This window comes from Chanodichthys erythropterus, chromosome 21, assembly GCF_024489055.1.
Source record: "Chanodichthys erythropterus isolate Z2021 chromosome 21, ASM2448905v1, whole genome shotgun sequence".
Taxonomy (NCBI): domain Eukaryota; kingdom Metazoa; phylum Chordata; class Actinopteri; order Cypriniformes; family Xenocyprididae; genus Chanodichthys; species Chanodichthys erythropterus.
In genome coordinates, this window is record NC_090241.1 from 28,920,798 (window position 1) to 28,935,365 (window position 14,568).

Consider the following 14,568-nt stretch of genomic DNA (forward strand, 5'->3'; position numbering starts at 1 on the left):
GAAGTGCTGATCACAAATTTGGTGTATTTTATAACGCAGGATAAAATTAAACAGCACTAAGCAAGGGTGTGAACTCTGGCAACAATTTGCAGAGAGAGGACACAGACAGACGCAGGTGTGTGCATGTCGGACTTACTTTCCCAGGGCGAAGCATTCTAGCTTCAGCGTGGATCCTTTAGCAGCTGGAATGGTGTCTGGGAAATGAAGCTCTATTTTGGGCTCATACTCTCCCATCGCTCCTGCCATGGGCAGACAATACACCACAGATGCAAACGGCTTTGTCATTCATGATTTACGATATACAAGCTTTGTACTCCAGAATACAAGCAAAACAACAACAAATGGCAAAACACAAAGACCTGTCAATGAGCTGGGGAACCGAGAAGATTGTGCCAAAAATACAGAGACACGTTATTAAAGATTTATGGAACAAGCATAATAAAAACAGGATCCATCTCAAATGGAAATGTGGCCTCCTTTGAGGCATTGTCAAGGGTGCAGGTTAGTGTTCTTAAAAGAGGCAGTTTAGCTTTCAAGACAGTGGCATAAATACACTCTCTGACATTTACGAATTTCTCCCTAAAAATGTCACATGCTTCTTTGACCCATGTGAGATACTTTGAAAAAAATCTGTGAAATCTACTGTAAAAAAGCTGTGTCTACCAGAACTTTACCATAAAAAATATGCTAGATACACTTTAAGTTTTACAGACTGAACAAATATATGTAAAAAAAAATTAAATAAATAAAAAAAACATGTATATTTCATTAATTGACATACCCTATTACTAAAATCTGTTTCTTACCTTTATAAAATACTGACAACATTTAAACAGGTGGCAAAGAGAAAGCTTCACCACATGTAGCTTTTCCATAAGCTGAGGTAAATACTAATATATAGAAGGTGTCATACACTCTAACACAAACCACCATCATCTAACACACTAAAATAATGCAAGATGTAACATAAAACCTTAATGTACATAACTGAAAAAAATAAAATAAAATTATAAGAAACAGTTATTTCTAGGGGTGTGATGAGACAGGTATCTCACGAGACGAGACAAGACTCGAGATTGAGTTCACGAGACGAGACAAGATGGCGAAATACATGACTAGAAAAAATATTCTGCAGGTGTATTTGAAATGTTTTAACTAATCATCTTGTAATGAATGTCATTTCAGTTCTACTTTCTGAGTATGAATTATCATATGCAATAAAAGACAACAATACTCAAGCACTATAAAAGGTTTTGCCACAAACTCAACGGACTGACTTCTCTCCTGTATGATTTCAGTCTCTTCAAATCTTACTGTAGATGATTTATGAGCTTCTTCAACTTTTGACCTCCTAACTGAACTCCTTTCCACAAACTGATCACATGAGAAATAAAACAGTATAAATGGAAATGTTAACACTTTACAATAAGGTCTCATTTATTAAGATTAATGTATTAACCAACATCAACTAACAATGAGCAATATATTTGCTACAGTATTTATTGATCTTTGTTAGTTGATAAAATATCATTGTTATTTCATTATAGTTCACAGTGCATTAACTAATGTTAACAAATGAAACATTATTGTTTGTGCTTAATAAGATTAAGAGAAAACTGTTATTCATTTTTATGGTAACACTTTACAATAAGTGCAACCATAATCGCACTCTCTCACTATTCAAAGTGCGAATAAGACCAAGATTTTCTTTGATACAGAGCTAAGGGATGGTTACAACTACACTGCCCAGCCTAATATAGCTTACATATTGAGAGATCTCTTTATTCATCAGGGAGCTGCTTTCAAAATGCGGGGTATTGATATCGCGTTTGAATGTGTGCTTGTTTACTTTCACTTTCGTGATCGCGCATACTCTGTAAATATAGAGCAGCGGCGACTGTCATCCAACTTAATTAATTTTTTATATTTAAATACAAAGCAAAACGACAGTGGAGGCGTAATGTAAACGTAGCGTTGGCATATTCTTTCCTAATCCTCCTAACACACAAGACTATTTTTCATCTCGATGAGAAATCTAATCACAGTTTAGTCTCGCGAAATCTCGTGACAAGAGATCTCGTCACACCCCTAGTTATTTCAATGAAAAATATGAGTTGTCACACAGAGAATTCTGGCAAAGTCTAGGTGACTTGTTCTTCACTTCCAAAAACTGAACATTTAACTGTATTTTACTGTAAAATTATGTGAAATGTCCCATTATATCTATTACAGTTTTTCACAATACAGAGTAAAGGTTCCTAAGGCCCTGATACACGCAGCAAAGTTCTTTTTCGGTTTTCGCTTAGGGTTAAAAAGAAGTTCGAAATACGTGACCAGCCGTGCCCAAGCTGCTGCGAATGCTGTTTAAATAAATATGTTAACGTGCTGCGCGCTTTCCTCCCAATAACACAATTAACAGACAACAAAAATGACGGCAGGGAGAAAACAAGAGTTAAGAAAGCATCTGAACATAAGAATGTGGATTTGTTTGCACCAGCTCTGCAATTCAGCGTTCAAGTCACATCACGTTTACTTATATAGCACTTTATACAATAGATTGTTTTAAAGATAACAGCTTTACAGTATTAACTGTGACAGTGTCGCTTTTGATTAGAATTACAACTTCATTGTCTTTAAATCAACTCTCCAGCTGTTTTTACTCACAGACGTCCAACCTCGACAGACTGAACAAAACAAAATGAACCATAGAAGATTATAGGTGGAGCCTCAGCAGACACCTACCTATTACATAATCACCAGGGACCAATGGTAGTACAATGGTGTTTACCAGCTGTAGCTTTTCTGGAAAGGTGGCTTTGGCAAGCTATTTCGAACTCCTGAAATGAACTCTAAACGAGCTTCGTTTTGGCCTGATTTTGTTCGAAATAACTTCACATCAGTTCGTTCTTCGATATCGCTTGAAGTATATCAGGGCCTTTAGTGTTAACCAAGTAACAGATTTTTCAAGTAGCATTTACAGTGTTTTATTGTTAAAATGCCAATCATTTTTTTACAGTGTATGCTCCTATATGGTGCTTAAACTGTACATTATTTGACAGACACCCCTCTTACCATCGTTTCTCAGCACTAAAGGTGTCGGCGAACTGAACACCCTCTCCTTGGTAATAGTGTTATTAACCACGCAGGTGTAATTCCCTACGTCAGATGGTTCCACTTTAGCTATGTACAGATTCCCCGTCTCCTGGGACACAAAGCGCCGGCTGTCTTGCTGGACGAAGTGAGGGTACTCGTTGAAGACCCAGGTGAATATGAGCTCTAGAAAGATGTCAGAAAAAGAGCGTTAGATTCTGACACAGACATTTATACTTTCAGAAAGGTGCTGAGTCACATTGTTCAGTAAACTATAATCTCAACTAGAAAGCGCGTACAAAGTGTCTGTATTACACCACTTGCTAAGCCTCGGGCTGACCTCCTTAGGGCAGGTGAGGCTCAGTAAACAGAGCGACTCTTCCTTTGTGAGGCGGCAGGAAAGGGAGCGAAACAAACTAGATTAAAGCGCCTCACTGGCACTCTTATGACACATGCCCTGTCCGGCTTCACCGTGGCTGGGGACGAAGGCTTCTCTGCTGGCGTCATTCATGCATGGCTGGCTCTTACTGAAAAGGGCTGAACCAAAGAAGACCGAAGGCCCTGCCACAGTGCATTAGTGTGTCATCTACAGGAGACTAAGAGGGGGAAGGGAATAGGAAAGAGAGGCTCGTGCACATGATGCAACTGTTGGAAAGGTATATGGGATGGCTGTCACTCAAAAAGTGTCTCCAGAGACAGCGCCGCCCATCCTAAGATGGGGAAACATGCTGGCAGGATGGCTGTTGTGAAGTTGAAAGCAATTCTTTATGATCAGGTTGGCCTGGAAATCCTTGCATCAGAGCTCAGTTAGCTTAATAAGAAGTGATAGCCTTTGTCAAAAGTTGCTGATCATAGAAGAATCGAAAAGACAGAATTGTTACTGAAAACACAAACAAACATGCTGTTTAGAAATGGAGGAGCCCATCACTGGGACGAATGAGGCAATCATGGGGTACATGACATGTCCTCTGCATTGTGATATACACTACAATATAAGAGATGTCTATGCTCTATTCTGACAATGTAAGGAAGTGAGGCATAATAGAAATGCTGGAAAATGGCCTACAGCTTGAAAATAATGGTGGACAAGGACAAGGTCAAAGAGATACATGCTCTGAATGCTCTACCATTCATTCAAAATATGTATGTTTATACTTGTAATTCATAGCAAATATATTCACCAACAAAAAGAGGCACAAAATCCAAAAGGTGTACTACTACATGTTAGCCTGTAACATGTCAATTCATAGATACCTAAATCATATGCTTCTATTCAAAAGTTTGGAGTAGGTAAGAATGTTTTTGGAAAGAAGGTTGAATTAATTTTATCAAATATACAGTAAAAACAGCAATATTGTAGAATATTATTACAATTAAAAAAATAACTTTTTTATTTGAATATATTTTAAATGCAGTTTTTTCCTGTGATGGCACCGCCTAATTTTCAGCATCATTATTCCAGTCTTTAGTGTCATATGATTCTTCAGAAATGATTCTAATATGCTCAAGAAATTATTATTAATATTATTATCATTGTTGAAAACAACTGTGCTGCCTAATATTTCTGTAGAAACCATGATATTTTTGTCCCCCCAAAAGCTCTAAGCTTATTTGAAATAGAAATATTTTATAACATTATGTTTTTATTGCACTTTTGATCAATTTCATCATTGCTGAATAAATTATTTATTTAAATGGTAGTGTATGTGGATTGATATTGTGCCATTTGATTTAGCAAATGTAGAGCAGAGAAAATGGTTTGATCACCCACTACTGTATATTTCAACAGATAAAATAGATGCACTGGTAAAAAAAAAAAAAAAAAAAGAAAAAAAAAAAGTGATTTAAATATTACTAGATTAGAACAATAGAGCTTCCTCCACTATGATAAAACAGGTTGGTAATAATAACCAATATGTTTTTTTTTTAGTTCAGCGATCTCAATAGACAGCTAGATCATGGGTACTTTGATAACAAGGCATTCTGATCTAGCAGGAAACTGCAAATGTGGTGCAGAGAAAACTTGCTTTTAAAATGTTTGATCACATGCTGTTTTACAACAATGAAAACATTCAGCATTGCTCTTGGGGAAAATAACTTAGATGTTTCAAATATTACTAGTGCAATAGCTTTTTCCACAATGATAAAACAGGTTGGTAATAATAACTCATTTGTCTTCTGAGTTCAATACGCAGCCTAAATCTAAACAGATAAAGAGCAACTATATTGTAATTCTTCAACTTATGCACAGCAAAAACTTTTATAATAGAATCACTTGGAAATATGCAAAGCTTAGCATTCTTGTTTGCATTTTTCAGTGATAAACAATTGATTACCTACTCTGCACAGAAAATGCATTTGTCTAAAAAAAAAAACATATTTCCTACTAATTGAATTGAGACTTCAATTTCAGGTCTTTATTTCCATTTGCCTCCAGATTCAGGTCTGATTGAAAAGAAAGTGATCCAAATGAGAAAACAAATTGAAGTCAAACAAATGATGGCAGGATCTGCGATCCATAGTAAATTAGTTTCTTTAGAAGGCCTAATGCTAACCAGCATGCTTACTCCAAGTAAAATGGCCATCAGTGGTTCAGAAACGGGTCTGCTTCACAACCAAGTGTGTTGATTAAATTTCTGCCTTCTCCAGCTCTTTTGAATTATTTATTTCTGGCTTTTTACTCATAGTTAGCCTACGTTTTCAATCGTTTGTGACATTAAAGCCAAACATTAGAGAATTCTCATATGAAATGCTCCTCTTCTGGGTTCTCTAATTAAACAAATGCTTAATTATAGATTTATCTCCGCAAACTATAATTGCCAGCCTATCAAACAAATTCACATCTTCTAATTTCTGACATCTCATTTGTCGCAGTAATAGTCACGACCTCTAATTGATATTGATGTCTCTCACTGCCTGGTTCTTGTTTGCACTTGGGGTCTAATGACTTCTGTCCAATTACAGCTGGTTGAATTACAACCTCAGTCTTCTCTAAGGATAGGCGCATATATGCCTAAGAGAAGCACAATTACCATGAAAACATGCATTTCCACCACATTTCTGTTCCAGCTTGTGAAACTGCAACATCGGAGTGTGAGTTTTTACTGTCTTTATCATACTTCTCAAATAGTAGTTTAAAACAGTCTATATCAATGGAGGCAACGTGAAACTTTTTTTTCTTTCCAATTTATCACCAACAGTTCATCTAAAAAAAAAGCCCTACACAAGTTTCACATAATTTCCCAGGGATGATGAAACAAGGACAAAATGGTTTCATGTTATTCAATGGGATGAAAGGAAGCATTTTATGATTCTAAGAACAAGAACATATGAATGTAGGCAGCACTTCACAGATTTGGACTGCTTTTTATTAGTCGAAAGTGAATTCATGTTTGCAACCCCGTTTTACTTGCATAATTTGACATTTTCAAGTGAAACAGGAACATTCATCAAGAAAAAAAAATGTAGGGCAGGAATTTCATCCATCAGGAAATGATTGGATGGTGAAAAGTGGGTGTCCCATACCAAAATGTAGCCAGACTGAACGACAGAATTCACTAAAACATTGCCTAAATATCTATTTGGCTATTGGTTAACATTATCTAATAACTTGTGCGACCCAGTGTTGTTATTGTTAATTAAAATAAACTATTAAAACTCATTTCAATTAAAACCAAAAACTGAAAATAAATTATAATTAAAAAACGTTGTATATAAATGATACTAAAATGTCATTGCTGCGGCCTAGGTGACATCAAAGGAACAGCAATGTTATTGCAAAAGGATTAAAGATTATGGAATCATGTTTTGTTTGATAAACCTATTAATCATTCAAAATAAGACAAAACACTCAATCACTTTAAAAGGCAAGATATACTGTACAGACTTACCTCCAGAATGCAAAGGTGTGCCACATAACAAAACAACCCCTTGGCCTTCCCTCACGTTGACAGCACTTCTTGTCTGTGTTTTGAAGTTTTCCAGATCTGTAACACATGAAATGTGGAATGAAATACATTTGTATGAGATAATTATGTTGCATACATAATGAAACCGCACTTTATATTATACAGTAGCAAAACAAAAAATGAAAACGCAATGTCGACTGCAACCATTTAGTAGCACTCAATATTTGAGAAAGCAAAAAGAAGCAAACAGAATCAGTGATTCAGAAAAGTCCAAAGCATACAATGCAGTCTAGTGAAACAGTATGATGGTGTATGAAAAAAGCAATGCTAACATTGCCTCTACCTACCAGCATCATTACCAGAGATATCTTAATCTCACCCACTGAGCCAGTAGCTTCCCTGTCAATACATGTCCACATGAGTCATCCTCACAAATTAACAGGAGGAGAGGAAGTTGGCAGCCAGCTCGTATACCTGGCATGATAAAAACCTTCTCCTTGTTTCGTGACAGAGAAGGCCTTCTGTAACGGTGGCCTGCTGTGCCAATTCCACACCCTTAAGCAAACAAGCCAAGAGCCAGGCTCCCAACACAAAGAATATAGAGTCAATGTGACCGATAAGACAAATTACAGATTAAAAAAAAAAACAGAAAAACAAAACAAGCAGAAAAAAAACATCAAGATTAGAGAGAGGTGGTGGAAAACAGTGGGAAAGATTAATGAGAGAATCCCCGCTGACCAAAAAGAAGTCCAATCGGGTCGTACTGAGCCTTAGTGGAAGTGGAAAGAGCAGGACTTGCTTGGCTCATAGAAACAGGATGAATGGCTTTTGAGCTGGAGCGGCGGAGCCACAGATGCTGATTAATGGTCTCTTGTGTTAAAATCCATAAGGCTGGACTCATGTGATGGCTGTAGACTGTGTGGTAAGTCAGACATCTTCACAGTAAATGCCGTTGCTTCATAAATGGAAAACATTCATATCTGGATTTGAAGGTCATATATTTGAGTGTTTATGGATTCATTTTTTATTACTCTTATTGATTCTTTCTTATGTGATGATGGAACATTCAACTCAAAGATCACGTTAAAGTGCCGCTCTTATGCTTTTTCAAATATTACCTTTCATGCTGTGTCATATAGCTGTTTGTGAATGTAAAAAGTCTGCAAAGTTAAGGTTCAAAGTGCACAACAAATAAATTTGTCTCCTAAAAGAAAGAATCATTTCTGAACTGCTAAAAGGAGTCATCAGTAATTCCAGTCTCACTTACTGTTACGCATCTACGTAACAATGTAACAAATTTGCATAATACCAGCCTATGGTCTTCACTGACTGTCCACGAAAGATGTCTGCTCTGACCCACCCTCAAACACTGTAGTTATAGCTGAGGCATGGAAGAGTTTGGTTTGTGTTGTCGACATGTCAAGAAGATGCTGCAAATCCATTTTTTATGCATTTCAAAAGGATGAGTAGGGCCCTATAATTTCCGCGATCACGGAATCGCGGAAACCATTCATAAAAACGGAATTTACTATATAACGCGCAATGTCATGGAATTTGTCAAATTTGATGAATGAATTAAAAGCAGGTCAGTAGGCCTACACGTAAATTAAATCGCGATATAGACTAGTGACTGAATATTAAACCGCAAAAAGACTATTTAAACATGAATCCTGCATGCCTGTGTGACTCAAATGAATGATGCGGAAGCGCAGTTTCATTCACCTCACACCGCCTCACACACAATCGCTCGGGCGCACGCACGCTGAAGCACATGCGACGCTCGCAGTGTTTTCGTCCTCTGTCGCCTCACTATATGAACGCACGAATTCATCTCCAGAGCTGCTCTGAAAGTCACTTCATCAGCATTTAACCGCTTTGTTTGAGAAAACTACCATCATAAACACAGAGAAACTCAAAGCTCTAGGCAAACCGTCAAAATTAAAGTTCGATTTAACTTGACAGAAACATACTGTTGTACAGTAGAATTTAGATAAATTAATTTAATAATAAATTATTAAAATATATTTTAAACAATAATCTCAGTGTTTCTTCCATGTTTTAATTTTAACAGTAAAGCTCTGTTGTGCAGCACATTGTTTGACAAAAAAGTTTAATTTCATGATTAAAAGATAAATTAAATGGTATGCGTTCATTTGACTGCTAGAAAAATTTAAATACACAACAGAACTTTTGAAGAAAAATGAATTAATATTGTTGTTTTTAAGAATTCAATTAATTAGACATGCTTTTTTGATTATTCAAATGGATTAAACCATTAAAATGGAATCCAGAAAACAGAATTTGGTAAAAAATAAAATTTGAGGGGAAAGAATAAAATGTAGGGCCCTAAAAAAAATGTAACTTTTTTGTTAAACTTTTATGAAATTGTTGGTAAATTGGACAAGATTCATTATTTGAATAAATTAGACATGCTTTTTGATTTAATTTAACCATTAAAATGGAGCCAAAAAATAAATAAAACGGAAAAAAACGGAATCCAGAAAAATTAAAACGGAAAAAAACAGAATTTGGGAAAAAATAAAAACAGATTTTATAGGGCCCTAGATGAGGACATGAGCTGGAATTGATAGAGCAAAATTGACGCCATCATTCATATCACTGTTTATCAAGCCCTAAGGAATCCTCCAGAGCTGAAATTCAGATATGTTAATAGGTGTTTTGTTTCCAACATGCGCTGCAAGCAGTAGGCCAATAACAGCAGATCGGGCTGTCTGACCAATCAGAACAGAGTAGGCTCACGGAAAGGAGGGGTTTAGAGAGACTAAATCTTTGAACAAACCGTTTTCAGGCTCTTTGAGTAATCGGGTGATGTGCAATGTAACTAAAACAATGATAAACCGAAAACTAAATTGAAAAGACGAGTTGGAATTTATGATATGCAAAAACAAAGAAAACAAAAGCATGCATATGATGATCACCCCGTCACAATATATATATGAGAGTCTACTGGTTAAATATCTGACTAATCCCAGTTGTTACAACTAGAATTTGCATTCTAGAGCGCTTGTGTGAGCCAGGGTTTGTCAGGTCACAAATCTGCTCTGTTGCTATTGCACCCTTGAGAAAGGTACTCATTCCAAACTCGCCCCAGGAGAAGATTACCCCAATACACAGCCAACAGAAAGCCACCAAGGAATAAATCTCCCAATGACAAATTTTACAGTTAAGCATGTATCTCAAACTGGCTTGAAAACGCAATGGGATGCAGTTTTCAACAGCTGTCTGAAAGATAAGAAATGCCACAATGACATATTATCAAAGCCAGCGGCATTATCATCTTATTAAAATCATAATTCCCCTTTGGCTAACCAATGATCAATATAGGAAATAAATGTCAAGCAAGTCCTGTTAACCAGTCCCCTAAAGTGAGATTCATTATCCCACCCATAAAGATGAAGAATCTGTCTCCTAAGGGGGACGTATGATGCTCTGTGTGGATCAATAGGTAGACGGCGTAAGAGTGAAGAGTCTTCGCCGTCAGACAAAAGAAGTCCATGGCCAGGCGTGTTCTTATCTCAAACAATCCTTCTCCCATCTTTGAGAAAAGCTGATTTGAGCATCTGATTTTTCTGAGCATGCACAAGGACAGCATTTTAAATCAACGGCACAGAGGCCAGGTGGCTAGATGGCTATTCTCATCCTTGGCAGTTCACTTTGTGGAGCAGATAATACGGTATTAATATGGCGAGTCAATACAAAGATGCTATTGAAGCTGGTGACTAATGAGAATGAGTGATGGAGTTTGAAGTCGATGAAATGGCACTTCACCCTGTGAAATTGTCACATTTGACAGCTCGTTTGATTGCTCTTTTTTCAGCAATGCCATGTGAATGCCAAATACTAAAGCTGGTGCTTTTACAATGTCGCTTATATACATCCAAGCACGCCTCCCATTTGCCATTGTTGGGACGAATTGTTAATCCTGCTCCAAACTCACTGGCATGGGTTGAGTTAATGTACATACACACATAAGCCCCCTTCATACATACAGTCTTTACTTGTAAAGTATTGGTAAATTACAGTTAAGAGATCATGTGTGAACAGGACCTTTTCAAAAATACCTGTAAATGAGTTCTGACAATTTCCTGGTATAAGAAGATGTAAAATTAACAATAAATTACTGGTATGATGGTGTGTGTGAACAAAGAACAGGATTACCAGTATAAGCATGTAAACATGTGCTAGAAAGGACATCGGACTGTTCTGCCACATCTCGCTCTCGAGACCATTCCTTCTTTTCTATTAATCTGTGCTGTGACTCTGCAGATACTATTGTGCACTATAGTAACTGTGGTACTATAGCTATTATGCGTCTCGTGTTTTTAAGAGCAAAAATTTGCAAAAAATGTAGTCGAATTGCATAGAGTGGTACTAAAGCACTTCACCTTATCCAGGTGGACGAAGAAAAATTCTAGGACATTTCAGATGATTGACATCAAAGAGTTTTCCTGTATTTTGGTACTAATGTGTGAATGGTATCTTTCTGGTAAAAAGATGGAACACAGATGCTTGTGTGAACGGCACATTTGTGTATTTACAAGAAAATTAATTCTGGTAATTTTTCAGTAATTACCGGGATTTCGGTGTGAAAGGGGCTATAGACTACATTCAAAAGTTAATAATGTGAAGTATTATTACAATTTAAAATAATGTTTAGTATTTTAATATATTTTGAAATATTATTATTTATTCCTGTGACCTCAAATCTGAAAAATTTCAGCATCATCACTCCAGTCTTCAATGTCACATGGTCCTTCAGAATTCATTATAATATGCTTATTTTGTGTTTAAGAAACATTTTAAAAGAGTTGTGCTGCTTAAAATGTTTGTGGAAACTTGAGTGGAAATCTTGATGAATAGAAAGTTCAATATAACAGCATTTATTCACTTTTGACCAATATAAAAGTTTAATTTCTTAAAAAAAACTAACTGACCTCAATCTTTTGGTAGTGTATGTATGTATGTATTTATAGTGGCTTTGGAAAAATGCATCTGTTGAATACATAAACTTATAATTAGACTGAAAACCCAAATTTTAACAATAAGAAATGACACACAGCATCTTTAAAAATATATGCAAATACATAACTCACATGCAAATTGTAGTGTGGCTCTCTGGCTGAGAATGGTTCCCCGGTTGTTGAAGGCAGTGCATTGGTAGACACCGCTGTCTTGGTCTCGATCCAGGCCAGTAATGATCAGGTTACCTCCAGACAGGCGACGCCTCTCGTCACCATGAAGATCAATGAGCGTTCCGTTTAGAGACCATCTGGAGAGACGCAAACACAATCAGGAGTGTGGTCTCCAGAGAAGCTAACTAACCAATATTCATCACATGCATCGATCTGATGAAGCCAGCTTCATTATACAGCCAGATTCAGCATAAAACAAAGCTCATAGCTGACATTTGTTTTCCTTCTTTGTTCTTTTGCAGTACAGTCTGACTAATAACTGATGAAAGCAAGCAAAACAGCACTCAAGAATCAGAAATGCCTAATTATTTATTGACCTTGAAGATGTGCAATGTGTAGTCATGAGTAGGCTGGTTTTACTTTCTAATTATAAAAAAAAAGCTTTCACACTCAACTATGAAACGTTCATTATTTTTCAGTATGATTTCAATTATTTAGCTACACTTGCATGTGTAAAATACAAACTTTTCAACATGGAGTGTGAAGAAATAGAGCAAATTAGCAACTCGGGCTGCTTGACAAAAATAATGCAGTATCTTAAGACTTATTCGGATTGCAGTAATCATTACTGGTTGCTGCTAAATGTTTTATTTATTTATTTAAATTTCATTTTACACACAAAATGTATGAACCTTTATCCAACTGAACCTAACTTTTAATGGAAGTATGAAGTTAGTTCACCCTTAATTGTAGCAGACATGTTGGATTACGGACATGTATAAGGTTTGATAATTTGTTTGAAAAGTGTGCTTAAGCAGTCTCTCTTTAAAATATATGCCAATTGGTTTAATATTTTGTTATGAAATGCAATGACATTCCTACTGTTTTAGAAGTCCAAATACTTTCTGGGCCACTTTACATCCAAGAAGGGTGTGATTTGTGAAATAATATTTTTTCTGCTTAGAAAAATCTTATTAAAAAGATACTAAAGATATCATTAAAATAGTTGACGTGACTTCAGTGGTTCAACCTTAATTTCATGAAGAGACGAGAATACATTTTGTGTGCAAAAATGAAAAAAAAAAACAAAACAAAACAATTTATTCAACAAGTTAGGAAAATTGTATTAAAAAGAAGCACATTTTCCATGAAAAAACAAACAAACAAAATAATCAATAACCTCAATAAAAAATGTATACCAACATATGTGACATGGAAAAACTGCATCAATTTGCACCTTTCAGGATAAATTATAGAACTCTACTATTCAGAATTGACCTTAAAAATCACCCATAGTTGTGCTAAATCAGGTATTTTTAGTTTGATACAGTCAAAACTTGGCAGAAAACCTTAAGATTGAGAAAAACAATAGGGGAAAAGGTTGGCAGGATCTACATTATTCCACTTGTATGAAAAAATAATAAGTAGGGTGGACAACGCAGTTTTAAAAAGTAACTTTGTAGACTCAAGTCTCTCCCAGATCTGACAGACAATAAAGCGTAGATCTACTGCAGCTCTCGGAAGCCCATTTCTACTGCATTATTTATTGATCTCAGTGTGGCACTCGAGTTAATCTGACTCCTTTAGTCATCATTTGTGAGTCTAATATCATAGCCACTGTATTTGATATCATTTACTGTGACATTCGGCCTGCAGCCTTATTCAGTTGATTACTGCGAAGCTGCTTGTTGTAAATATAGACAATATTTGTGTTCTCACAAAGTATCAAATATTATATTACAACATCAAACTAATCTAGTTTTCTAATACACTTTCAATAGCGTGATAAATCAACAAAGCTCCTACATCCCACATACAGTGGGGCCCTGTGTGTATAAAATGAATGAAATAAGTCTATTATCTTGAAAGGATCTAATATCATCTGCGTTGGTACATACATGCCTGCACAAAATAATGTTGTCATCAATTTCTTTGGTTCTCAAACATTTTAGGTAACTTTGATGAAACGAGAACATCCACAGACCATCTAAACACAACAACAGTTCCTCTCATTTTTTCACAAACTGAATATTTGTGAGTGTATGCTTGAGAAATGCTGTCACTATAACACCATATTTCAGTTAATATAAATATTAAGATGAACCACGATGCTGTAAAACCATCATTTGTGTTTTGACCAGCCATTTTGAGATCTATGCGAGAACCCTACAAGATAATACATGTGCATGTGTTAATATGCAAATTTTCCACTCTTTATTTGTTTCATTGCCTCAGCTATAACTGTTTGAATAATATATGTATTTTTTTGTTTTTTCAGTTTGAACTACAGGATTGGACATATCCCAGCCCTCAGAGGGGAGCTACTTCTGATGGATCAATAGCCTTAGAATTATATGGAAATAAGAATTATTGATTTCTAGCACGTGCTGAGATGCTGTATGAGTATTTAAGGTCAT

At 35.9% G+C, this 14,568-nt stretch overlaps 1 protein-coding gene across 2 annotated transcripts in view; it reads right to left on the reverse strand.

Moving 5' to 3' along the window:
- cntn3b (contactin 3b) overlaps nt 1–14,568 on the reverse strand; it is a 59,628-nt gene that overhangs the window by 30,350 nt on the left and 14,710 nt on the right. For both annotated transcript variants that reach the window (XM_067372930.1, XM_067372928.1), the window contains exons 3-6: nt 12,113–12,288; nt 6,981–7,076; nt 3,073–3,276; nt 137–239 (exon numbers count right to left, since the gene is read on the reverse strand). In XM_067372930.1, the coding sequence (XP_067229031.1) occupies nt 137–239; nt 3,073–3,276; nt 6,981–7,076; nt 12,113–12,288 (579 nt within the window). The remainder of the gene's footprint in view (nt 1–136; nt 240–3,072; nt 3,277–6,980; nt 7,077–12,112; nt 12,289–14,568) is intronic.